The 12,201-nt window shown below is 31.4% G+C and overlaps 2 protein-coding genes across 2 annotated transcripts; both read right to left on the bottom strand.

Moving 5' to 3' along the window:
• Positions 1 to 3,896, bottom strand: LOC130799216 (wall-associated receptor kinase-like 20). Its single transcript, XM_057662324.1, has 2 exons — positions 3,116 to 3,896; positions 1 to 1,073 (listed from the first exon to the last, which is right to left on the bottom strand). The coding sequence occupies exons 1-2, from the start codon at positions 3,894 to 3,896 to the stop codon at positions 1 to 3; spliced, it is 1,854 nt and encodes a 617-aa protein (XP_057518307.1).
• Positions 3,897 to 7,653: 3,757 nt separating this feature from the next.
• On the bottom strand, positions 7,654 to 11,719 carry LOC130800002 (wall-associated receptor kinase-like 20). The gene is made up of 3 exons (XM_057663327.1): positions 11,256 to 11,719; positions 9,520 to 9,872; positions 7,654 to 8,789 (listed from the first exon to the last, which is right to left on the bottom strand). The coding sequence occupies exons 1-3, from the start codon at positions 11,705 to 11,707 to the stop codon at positions 7,654 to 7,656; spliced, it is 1,941 nt and encodes a 646-aa protein (XP_057519310.1). The 5' UTR covers positions 11,708 to 11,719.
• Between the last annotated feature and the right edge of the window lie 482 nt (positions 11,720 to 12,201).

Raw genomic sequence — 12,201 nt, 5'->3', positions numbered from 1 at the left:
TTAAGGTAGAGAAGAAAGCTTTCCATTTTTAGCAATAATGCTAATAATATATTCAAGTTCTTCAGTGACTTGTCTCATTGAAGGCCTATTCTTCCTTTGTTCCTCCACACATGCAACAGCAAGAAGCCCAAATGCTGTCATAGTCTCTAACTCTAATTCATTAGCTTGTGTTTTAAGTCCTAAATCAACAACATCCAACAATCTATCTTGATTTGATAGTTTACTTGCATATATTGCAAGATTGACATCATCTTCTCTATTAAAATCTATAGCTTTCATAGAAGTAAGTAACTCTAATAAAACTACCCCGAAACTATAAACATCACTTTTGTCTGTCAGTTGATAATTCTGATAGTAATCCGGATCAAGATATCCTAATGTGCCTTGTGCACAAGTAGAAATATGTGTAGCCTCAGGGTCAATAAGCCTCGAAAGGCCAAAATCGGAAACTTTAGCATTAAGATTTTCGTCTAATAGTATGTTGCTTGATTTTATATCGCGATGAAAAATAGGTGGAACAGCCGAAAAATGGAGATAAGATAAACCTTGTGCTGTTTGTTTTGCAATTAAAAGTCTCCTATGCCAAGTTAGAGTCCCATATTCATTAGAGAAGCGTCCATGTAGGTGCTCAAAAAGTGTTCCATTAGAAACATATTCGTAAACCAAAACTGGTTGATCAAGGTCGAGACAACATCCTAGTAGTCGGACTAAACTCCGATGATTTACTTGGCATAGAATACAAACCTCATTTAAGACTTGATCCATTCCTAGCGCATTTCCATTCTTTGCCTTTTTTATCGCTGCTAAGGTTCCATCGTCTAAGTTACCTTTGTAGACTTCTCCAAATCCGCCAATACCAATAAGATTTTCCTTAGAGAAGTTGTTTGTTGCTTTCTTTATTTCTTTTCCGGAGAAGAGTTTAGCCGATTTTCCATGGTTGTTGGCATTCAGTATGTCTTCGCGTTGCTTTACTAGTTTTCGATGAGCTTCTCTTTTGATGTGTTGTTTGTGTTGATGTACGAGTGCAAAAAAGATTATAACAATCACCATGGCAGATATTGAGAATGTTAAGCCTGAATACAACATGGTATTGAGCACACTAGTAAATGGAAGATACATAAAGGGAGTGGATGCATTCTTAGGGCTTGAATGTGTACCTTGATATAGTTTCTTATGGTCTATGTGATGAGCACATTTTTTTCTTCCTTTACACTTTTTAACTGCAATAACAATGTGAGGTGGTAAAAGTTCATGATTTGTAATGAATAATGAATTTAACAGCTCATTTGATAATCGGTATTAAACGGTAAGAAAAAGAATGATATGTAAATGTATCATGTTATTCCATGGTAAATGAAAGTATGATTATACAAAACGTTTTTTTTTCACAATTTTTCATTATTTTCTAGCACCACATTTTCAAATGGTAATACATTGACATGAATTTGTAAAGAAAATGTGATTGTTGAAGAAAAATAAACATCACCATTAAACTTGTCAAGAGATATTTGTACCAAAATTATACAAACTTTTCATTATCATTTCCAGTATTTAGTACCGATTAAGAACATGACGTAAAATGCATAATCAAGTGCACAAAGTATGTTGGTTTGAATTTTCTACGTACAAAAGGATGAAAGGAAAAACTTTCAACGACTATATCGATACATGATTTTCAAGTAAGAACTTTTAAAACGGGTGTAACCGTCTAAGTATCTAATAAGGACTTAAAGATAACTGATTCAGGAAATCCTATATCTAATCAACGCAATGCAACTTTATTCTTATTTGTCATGACAAACGTATTGTTTTTGATTGAATATAACTCCACATAAACAGGGCCATTTTGGAATTTTTTTGAAACAATATCATCATCATCTTATCCGGTATATCCCGATCATAGAAAACTAAGGCCAGGGTATGGGGAGGGAAAGACGACGTCAACTCATACCCATAAAGGAGAGCGCGGCCAAAGGAGTCCCTCGGCTCGAGGAAGATAAAGAGACGTAACAACACGTGAAAGATAAATTAAAGGCCTATAAAGATAAAAGAAGGACCACTACAAAAAGAAGACAAAGAACTAATAGAAAGGAAACGATAAAAGCAAGAAGTTAAGGACACTAAAAGGTAAACTAAGAGGTTATCAGTGTTCTAAGACATGGATATGGCGTCTCCAACTGCTCTAATACAATCTTTTTTTTTAAGTGACATTTGACAAACTACTAATTTTATTAAGTGCCATTTGACAAACTACTAATTTTATTATGTTTTTTTTTAAGTGACATTTGACAAACTACTACTTTTATTGATTAACCTAGAAAATACAATAAATTTATCATTACTGAATTAATTAGACACAATCTTTATCGGTGAAAAAATTCTAAATTATATCCACCAACCAATAACCTAAAAACAAATAACTAGTCATTAACAAGTTCACGATTGATACTAATTATGGAAAATTATTGTTATTTATTATATTAATTTTTTTCATCTATGTAATAATATTCTAGCTCTTTTTTAATATACATAAATAAAAATTAAATATATCAAAAAAATTAGGCACTTAAAAATAATGTGGCCTTGAGCCGTTGCTCATACTACTCTTGTAAAGAGCCGGCCTTGCACATAAATAAGAAGTGTTCACATGCTTTAATGACCAATTCAATATACTCCATCGTAATCCGAGACAAAAAAAAAACTATATATCTTTAGCTCCATCGAATTGGACAATTATTAAAATACTTATAAACACATATTTTGAGCAGCTCGTTTTTTATGAGATTGTCTCACCATGAGATAAACCCATATAATTAGCCCATTTATGTAATTAATCACTTTCCAATTGTAAGCGATTATTTAAACACACTAAATGTACATGGGCCAGCCCAATAGAGATGATCTCATCAAAACCATCTCATTAAAAATTTGTATATATTGAAACAACCCCTTTTGTATGAGACCGTCTCATCGTGAGACGAGTCCATACTAAAGGTTCATTATGCTAAAAGATTTTATTATTAGACTATTTAACCCAAGTATGAGATACGTCTCACGGTGAGACCGTCTCATACAAGAATTTGTGATTTTGAAATATCAAATTTTAGATACTTACTATCACACATTCCATTGATTGGATCCCACACAAATCCCTTATTGCAAAAGCACCTCTTGTACCCTTTCATAGCAGGATCAGGCAAGCATGTAGCATTCACCAAACCTTTGCAATCCAACGGAAACACGCACCTAGGCTCGCGAGGTTTTTCCCACTGAATTTGGATCCCAGCCTTAGGCCAACCTCGTACAGGACTCGACAAATGATTCAACCCAACAAAACTCTCAAATGATGTACAACCACTCTGAGAAACATCAATTCTATAAGCTGTTTTAGACCCACCAGTTGTATAAGAGCAACAATTTAGACCCTTGCACCGAGCATTTAACTCTATACTCCGATTCATATAACTATAGCACGGACTAGTTTTCGTGCAGTCCATAGACGATAAGTTGACAGTAGAATCCGTGCAATTAAACTTTAGGACAGTTATACTGTCAGTAATAGTAAAGGGTAAGGTTTGGTTAAGCCATATGCCACCCGATTGAAGATCTATGTTCGTGCAACGGGTCTTGTAGAACCCTTGTGGGCGGAGGACTAGCCGTTGGGTGTTTGGTGCAATCGATGTAATAATATATGATGATTTATTAAGGGTGTCGAACCATAGTGTGCCGGCTGTGCACCGAACTTTATAGAGCTGATCACCGCAGGTTTCTGATGTGCTTAATGGGTATGGGACAGGGATTTTGCCACATTTTGGGCATGTAATTGAAGGTATGGCCTTTCTTGTAAGGTAATGTAGTAGTAGTGTTATGAGTAGTATATGTTTGTGATTTTGCATTGCTTTAGTTGTTGTATTGGTAGTGCATTTGTGGAACAAGGATAGGATTTTTGTTGGGCATGTTTTTATTTGAACTAGCAAAGTGATTAGATATCTAGTTTTTTGGTTGATTAGGATGAAGAAGCTACATGAAGTAAAGTTTTTAACCCCCACAATTACAGGGGCAGAGCAAAAAATTGACAAATTCTATGAAGATCCTATGCAATTTTAAAAATTATGATATTTTTTAACAATTTTGTATCTTTAAACACCTAACATATACAAAGTAATTTAATATTGAGGCCCCTAATATTTCAGGGCCCTGTGCAGTCGAAACCTCCTATGCACACAAATTGTTGTATGAGACAATCTTTCCGAGAGACACGCTTCATACATGGGTTAAAAAGTCTATCTCATACATATTATGAGAATATATGCTCCTCATTTGCGGTCCTGTCATGGAGAGACTGTGTGTCACAAGAATAGCTCTTAACCCAATGTATGAGGATGTTGATAACTTTGTTATTGGGTTGTATACATGATAAGACCTATAAAAGAGAGGAGAGTTGATTGTATACAAATTTTGATGAAGTAGCCCCATCGAGCTTATATGTCAATCAACTTCTTTTTAAGTTTTTGATGTGGGATTACATGTGAGTTTTTTTTTTCAAGAGATGTATGGTGAGTTGGTGACTCATTCAATACCATTTCAAGAGATGTATGGTGAGTTGGTGACTCATTCATTACCATTCCATTCACATTGCCGTAAAATGGCTCCTATGTGCGTGGGGTTTTGGAGATCGGATGTGAGCAACTATACACTAATTAGTGATGACTATTGGTAATTGTCTTGTGCATTTTTTATTTGTGTGAACTGCATATGATGTTTACTATTAATAGTTAATTGAAATAACCTCTTAGTTAGTATTATTATCACTTACAAAAGTAAAATTTTGTACATTTGACCCCCCGAGCTCCCACCTTAGGTGAGAACTACTTAATGACATTTGGGTAACGAAATGTTGTGTTGTTGTAGTTGTATTGAAGACTGTTTTGGCACACATCAAATTACATGATATCAGAAGACTATATGACAAGAAGTCACGGGCATTATTACATACAATTTAATTAGTTATTTTAATATAGTCTATTATAATATGAAACCAAAGTTAAAAATACAAAAAAAATTTGCCCATTGTAAGGACACAAGGTGACTTCAAACGAAAAAGGAGGACATAGAGATTTGCAAAATCATTCTAGACATGGGCATTATTACATGTATCCTCAACATAATATATTTGATGTTTAATTGATTTACATCAACATTAAGATATAACCCATGCCAGTTGTATATGTCCAACTCTTCATCAAATGCATAATTTATTATCCGAGGATTCCAAGTTGTAACTTTCAAAATGTTATCTCTCGCTTCAATGTGGTTAATCACATCAAAATAGTACCATGTATGCATTAAACAAAAAAAAAAAAAAAAAAAAAAAAAACAAGATTTCCATCAACGTTTGCTTTAAGCTATCTCTTGGTTCATCTTGAAAAAAAAAAAAAAAAAAAAAAACTATCTCTTGGTTCGTTTATATTTATTTAGTATTATTGTGATTTTCTGCTTTTTTTTTTTTAAATTATGAGTTTAATAATAGATTAAAAATAGTAAAATTTATTAGAAATATGATTATTTTGAAAACTGACAACTAAAAAGTGAAAATTACTTTTTACTGATTTTTTATTTTAAATTTTTAGTTTAGAGAAAAACTAAAATAAACAAGTTCTTTGGTTTGAGTATTGTTATTAAAAAATTTTTATGCCCAATATATTGAAAGTTTTTTTGGTTAGAACACTAATTAATGTAATTATCTCTTAATCAAATTCACTAGCTTTGAACTTGAATAGTGTGGGTGTACTTGTTTGGTAATAGACTTTTGTATTGTTATTTTTGCCTTTTGGTTTGTGAAAATTTGAAATAAATAGGTAATTTCAACAAAAAAGACAAAAAAATAAGTTTCGGGAAACTTAATTCAAAAAAATAAGCGTCTTTATGTCTGAGTCTAAAGTCAGGTATGTTCGCAATTACTAACAGCGGACAAAAAAATTGGTCAAAAAAGTCAAAATTATTTGTTCGCAGAGAGACAATGTCATAACGTTGGATGGGACGGAAAAAAGGGAGCGCTAACTGCAAACAAATATAATTTCTATTTTTTTTGTCTCATCTAACGTTATGACATTATTTATTTTGTGTTCGCAGTTAATAACTGCAAACAAACAATTTTGACCAATTTTTTTGTTTGCTATTAGTAACTGCAAATATACCTGACCTTAGGCTCGGACATGAAGACAATTATTTTTGGAATTAAGTTTACCGGGAACTTTTTTTTATTTCTTTTGTTAAAAATAATTATTAGTTTCAAATTTTCTTGGTTTGTTAATGGTAAAAAAATTATAATAACTTTTTTAAAAAAAAAGTTTAAATTGTTTTTAAGCTAAAATGAAAATTAAAGCTATTTTGGTTGGTTTTTTTTACTGGTGTTTGTTTTAGTAACCCACTTTTTTCTAATAAATAATCAGCAACAATACTTAATATTATCAAATATCATATACAACTAGCTTATCCAGCTAGTTAGCTTAAAAGCTAATAAAAACAGTCACAATTTCAACTAACAACTATTTGTGAAACACTTAAAGGCTTTTCTAGAAATTTTAGAATAGAGATTACTTTCTGTCTTTCTCTATAATAATGATATTTTCTAATATATCATATTTCATATTTGGACAAAAATATAATATTAAATTTTGCATATCAAGGATAGTGGACCCACTTTACATTTGATATTGTAAGATCGCTACGAATTTGCATGCATGTTATTCAAGATCCAAAGCGTTTAACTTTCCCATTAACTCGATATATATATACGAATATTTCAAGTACATCTTTCTTGAAAGCAGAGAAATAATCTTACTTTGATCTATGTATGATACAAGGGTCAAGGAGCATAACAACTTAACAAGTACAATTCTCATGATTTCCTATTTTCCTTAGTTTATTTATAATTAAGAAATGCATTAATCTTAATTAATACTTGCCCCAATTTATTTATGCACTTTTAAAATTAAATTTTCAATCTAAATTTCTCAATTTATAATCAAGTAATGTTTTTAAAAAAGTTTATATTATAAGAAATAAACGTAATAAGATTTCAATTGATTAGTTTCTAATACATAAACAATTAGACATATATTCATTTGAGATTAAAAATTATTTTAAAAAGTTAAAAAGTCAAAATGGTGCAAAATATCACTATAATTTTTTTCAAGGAAATAATTTTTCTCGTAAAATTTCTTGAAAGCTGATTTTTTTGGGTTTGGTAGCACAATGAAATTGCAATTGACATGAATTTCTAGTTACCAATTGACATAGGTATTAAAAATTGCAATTACAAGTCGTAGAATTAACTTTCCTTAGAATTTTAAATTCGTATGTTAATTGTTAACCGAACACAATTAATTTTTGGCCTTTCTTACGAGATTCAGATAACTATACTAGTTAGTGTGATAGTGTCAAGTGTCAACCAAACAACCTCTAAGTAATACGATCTATAACACTAAAAATCCATAGAGAATCATGAGTTATTCAAAGATTTTTTTTTTCATTTCATTTCATCTTTGTAATAAGGGTTCGATTCTCCAGCCTTACACCCGATAACAAAAACACCAAAAATCTACATGTAGTATGAAAAAAACTACACAAAACTAACTTCTATATAAAGATTTATGATTTAGGAGTCTTGTCTTCATTAAGGTGAATCATATACTCTAACTCCTCGGCAATTTCTTTCATGGAAGGACGATTATGCCTATTATCATCCAAACATGCAATGGCAAGATTTCCTATAGTTTTCATAGTTTCCAATTCCAATTTACTAGCCCTTTCCTTTAGTAATGGATCAATTGCTTCAATCAATATATGTCTTTTTGATGTTTTCCTCATGTATGTAGCAAGACTTACACACTCTACCTCTCGACTAAAATCTATAGCTTTCTTTCCGGTAAGCAACTCTAGCAAAACAACGCCAAAGCTATAAACATCGCTCTTATCTGTTAGTTGCATGTCACGATAATATTGAGGATCAAGATATCCTAACGTTCCTTGAGCGCAAGTTGTCATATGTGTCGCCTCAACATCTATTAGCCTTGATAGTCCAAAATCCGAGATTTTTACATTTAGATTCTCGTTGAGTAAGATGTTGCTTGTTTTAATATCTCGATGTATAATAGGAGGAATGGCTGAAAAATGAAGATATGCAAGGCCTTCAGCTATTTGATGTGCAATTACTAATCTTCGATGCCAACTCAAGGATCTATTCGTAGCATCATTAGGAATCGAGCCATGTAAGTGATCGTAAAGTGTACCATTTGGGATGTACTCGTACACTAGAACAGGATCTTCCATTTCGACACAACATCCAAGTAGCCTAACCAAACATCGATGATTCACTTGGCATAGAACTCGAACTTCATTTAAGACTTGATCTACACCTTTTGTGCTCCCGTATTTAGCCCTTTTTACAGCAATCAGAGTGCCATCATGTAATTTTCCCATGTAAACCTCTCCAAATCCTCCCGAACCAAGGACGGTGTCTCTTGAGAAATTGTTGGTAGCTGCTTTTACTTCTTTTGCTGAGAAAAGCTTAGCCGATCTTCCACTTGAGTTGTTTGCATTTAAGATTTGTTGGCGCTCTTGAACTAATTGCTCGCGCGCATGTCTCTTGATTCGTTCCAGCTGCATGTATATTAGGACTGCCAAAGATGATATAAATGCGAATGTAGCTCCGGTGTATATTAAACCATGAACAATTTGTTTTCGTTTTCTTTCTTTCCGACATTTGTTGGTGACACACTTCGGCTCTGCAATACACCAAATTTTTTAAAATCGTAGTAATCAATAAATGAATATCTGAGAGTTATATGAGTTAAATGTTGCTTTAGAAGAATATGCTGATGTAGATTATTCATTCTTTAGAAGAATTTTTTTTAGAAATGTTAAAAGGAAATATCTTGAGCTACGCATAACAATCTCGTGGCTCAAATATATACATAAATAAGAGTATATTGAGTCGAGGGACTGTTTGGTTACATATCCTCTTTTAAGGGTATGACTTCCGTCTTTCATCCCTTTGTAAACTTATGAGAAAAATATACTGTACATGATGATTATGACATCAAAAACTAGTATTTTAAATTTGGCCCTATACACGGGGGTAGTTGGATGGTCAAAAAAAGCATGTGTTATTCAACAAGGAAATACAATTCTTTTTTCATTTGAGGATAGGCTAAGTAGAGAAAATTTTCAATCTATTACAAAAATGAAAGAAAAAAATCTTCAACCACTAAACTAATCCATAATTCTCAGAAGCAAAAGAAACATAACAAATTTTGTATGAGACTGTCTCACCATGAAATGAGCCTATATAATTCCATTTGTTTGATTGATCACTTTAAAATTGCAATTGATTAATTACTTTGTTATGTATAAATGCTCATTTTAAAACAATACGTATACATTAGGTCAGTCTAATAAATATAGTGTCATCGTAAAACCGTTTAATTTGAAAATTTTGTATTGAAATATACTTACTTGCACAAACGCCATTAACTGGGTCCCACCGATAATTTCTAATACAAAGGCACCTCTTATGTCCACTAGAAATATCAAGTAAACATGATGACTTAGGCAATTTTTTGCAATCCAAAGCCGAGGAACACGCTGGTTCCGTAGGAAGCACCCACTGGATTGCAACACCAGGATCAGGCCATTTACTGACTGGCAATACATTATCCAACGGTAGATCTACGAAGCTTGTAAAAGATGCACATTTCTCTGGTGTTAATTTAATATTGTGATCATTTTGAGATCCCCCACCGGTAAATGAGCAACATATATGGGTTTTTCCACATCTTGATCCTACATCATGCTTTTCTTTTATATATCTGAACTAAAAAAAATAAGAGTGAGACCATTGGCGAAAAAAAATAATACAAAATCAATGGATATGGGGTTTTGAGTATGTTCAATAGGTTCGACCGCACAATGTCTCGAAATATTAGGGGCCTCAATATTGAATTACTTAGTATATGTTATATGTCAATGGGATCTATTAAAATAGAATGTAGTTTAAATTAAGAGAGAAAGATGTAGTATTAATTAAAAATAATTTTAAAAATAAATATTTTAGAAAAAAAAATAGTTTATAAGAAAATTTATGTTTGACATAAATTAAGAATTATTTATAAATAGATATTTCAATGATGTTAAACTTAATATTAAAAATCCGTTCTTTTTTGTTATTCTCATTTACTTTTTGCACAGTTTTCAAAGTAAATTTTATATCTCAATATTTCTAAATACACATAATAAAAAATAATAAAAAAATACATAAATAAAAAGTATATATTAATATGAATCTAACAACATCCCACATGAATATATTTTATCTTCTAAAAATGTCTCAAAAACATTAATCAAATTTCTCTCTCCCTTATATTAAGGTGGAATAGTTCGAATGGAAAGAACATTAGAGAATGGGAGAGTAATAAATATGTATTTGAGAGTTAACTAAAAGTCATAATTGGGTATTTGGTGAATCAACCTTTTTGTTGGATTTTCGATTGGTTTTCGACTTTTTAATTAATTAGAAAGCAATAAATTGGTTTATAATATTTAAGTAAACTGAAAATGCAGATTTTTAAGTCATAATAAAAAAACTCATAGTAGCTTTTTTATTTGCTTTTTTTTAATAAACTACTAACAAATAATTTTACCAAACATTTGTATAAAATCTAATTTGAAAAGCTAGATTAACAAGTAGTAAATTAACTAATACTTCAATTTGGTTAAACAACCGGTCAACAGTCATTTGCCAAAAGAGACCCAAAAATTGACATTTACTCCTTCAATCACAATGATAATGTATCAAAGAGAAAAAATAATCATTTTTAAGGAAAGTGAAAAGTTGTGAAAATACGATATTCAATAAAGAGTATGAATAAATTGTCTAGATGACATTAAAAGAAAATTTAAAAGTGCGGTTCAAATTATATTTTTTTAACAGGATATTTTCAAATAAGAAAATAATGTTAAATATATAAAACTAACTCAAAATAAAAATTGATGCATATTGAATGGATCGAACAGAGGGAGTATAGTCTAGATTTACAAAAATAAAAAACAGTCGGTCTTTTAAGAGAGACGTCTTTCTGCTTAATTAAACTAAAAGATCATAATAGGCTGATCAAATTAGAAATGGTCAATCAAAGAAATCGTTGTTAATTTGTTCAAAAAAAAGTTGAAAAGAGAAGGGATAATATACATGCCTGTAACAAATACTAGAAGAAGAACAATTCATAGCCGAAATATAAGCAAGAGTTGTACAATTAATTTTAATAACAGTATTTTTACTACTAATATTAAAAGGAAGATTTTCATCAAGCCAAATTCCCCCAGCATGAAAATCAGTATTAATACAAGTATTTTTCATAAAGCTTTGGGGCCGAATAATGAGCTCTTGAATGTGCGGCATAATAGAGGTGATCACATATGAGGAACTATTTAGCGCATCGAACCATAACGCGCCTTGCGTGCACCGAATCTTGTACGATTGGTGCCCGCAGTTGGGCGATGTGCTGAGCGGGAATGGGACTTTCATTGTGCCGCAGTTTGAGCACCCAAGGCTTGCGCTGACTGGGGATGGGATGGTTAGGGAAAGGAGAAGGGATGGAATGAAGTGTAGGAGTTGAGTGAAAATGTGTTTGGTGTTGTGAGTCATTTTGGGATTGGAGGTAAGGAAAATGAGGGGTGATTGATGGGTACTCTTGATGTGGACTATTGTAGCAATTTCATGAGATATTCGTAATTACTCTATTCTAAAATACTCTTTATTGACAGTTTTTTTCGTTCAAGTTTATTTTATATACTGCGATTAATGTGTAAAAAATATATAATTAAGTGGGATCTTATTTGAAAAATTTAATCGTATACTTTCGTAATATTAACTTTTTATAATTTTTAGACTTGTATAGTTCAATATAGAGATGATCAAATAACGTATTAAATTGTGTAAAAAGTCAAATATAGAAAGTATAGTGAAACATAGGAAAAAAGAAATACTCCCTCTGTTTCAAAATTACGAAGTAGTGTTGCACTATTTTAGCCTGATACAGGTATTAAGAAAATGATTGGTTGATAGCAAAATATCATTGTTGTCTTTAAAAAATGATAAAAGTGTAAGAGTTAATGAGATATAAAATATGAATAAAATAA

Source organism: Amaranthus tricolor, chromosome 14 (assembly GCF_026212465.1).
Source record: "Amaranthus tricolor cultivar Red isolate AtriRed21 chromosome 14, ASM2621246v1, whole genome shotgun sequence".
Taxonomy (NCBI): domain Eukaryota; kingdom Viridiplantae; phylum Streptophyta; class Magnoliopsida; order Caryophyllales; family Amaranthaceae; genus Amaranthus; species Amaranthus tricolor.
Note: the sequence above shows the minus strand (reverse complement) of the source record. Positions and strands in the feature narration are given on the sequence as shown.

Coding starts and splice junctions, on each gene's coding strand:
- LOC130799216 (XM_057662324.1), bottom strand. CDS start 3,896: ATGCAAAATCACAAACATATACTACTCATAACACTACTACTACATTAC. Junction 1,074..3,115: donor AATCAATGGAATGTGTGATA/GTAAGTATCTAA, acceptor TGTTGTATTCAG/GCTTAACATTCTCAATATCT.
- LOC130800002 (XM_057663327.1), bottom strand. CDS start 11,707: ATGACTCACAACACCAAACACATTTTCACTCAACTCCTACACTTCATT. Junction 9,873..11,255: donor TCTTCTAGTATTTGTTACAG/GCATGTATATTA, acceptor TTTTTAGTTCAG/ATATATAAAAGAAAAGCATG. Junction 8,790..9,519: donor AGTTAATGGCGTTTGTGCAA/GTAAGTATATTT, acceptor GGTGTATTGCAG/AGCCGAAGTGTGTCACCAAC.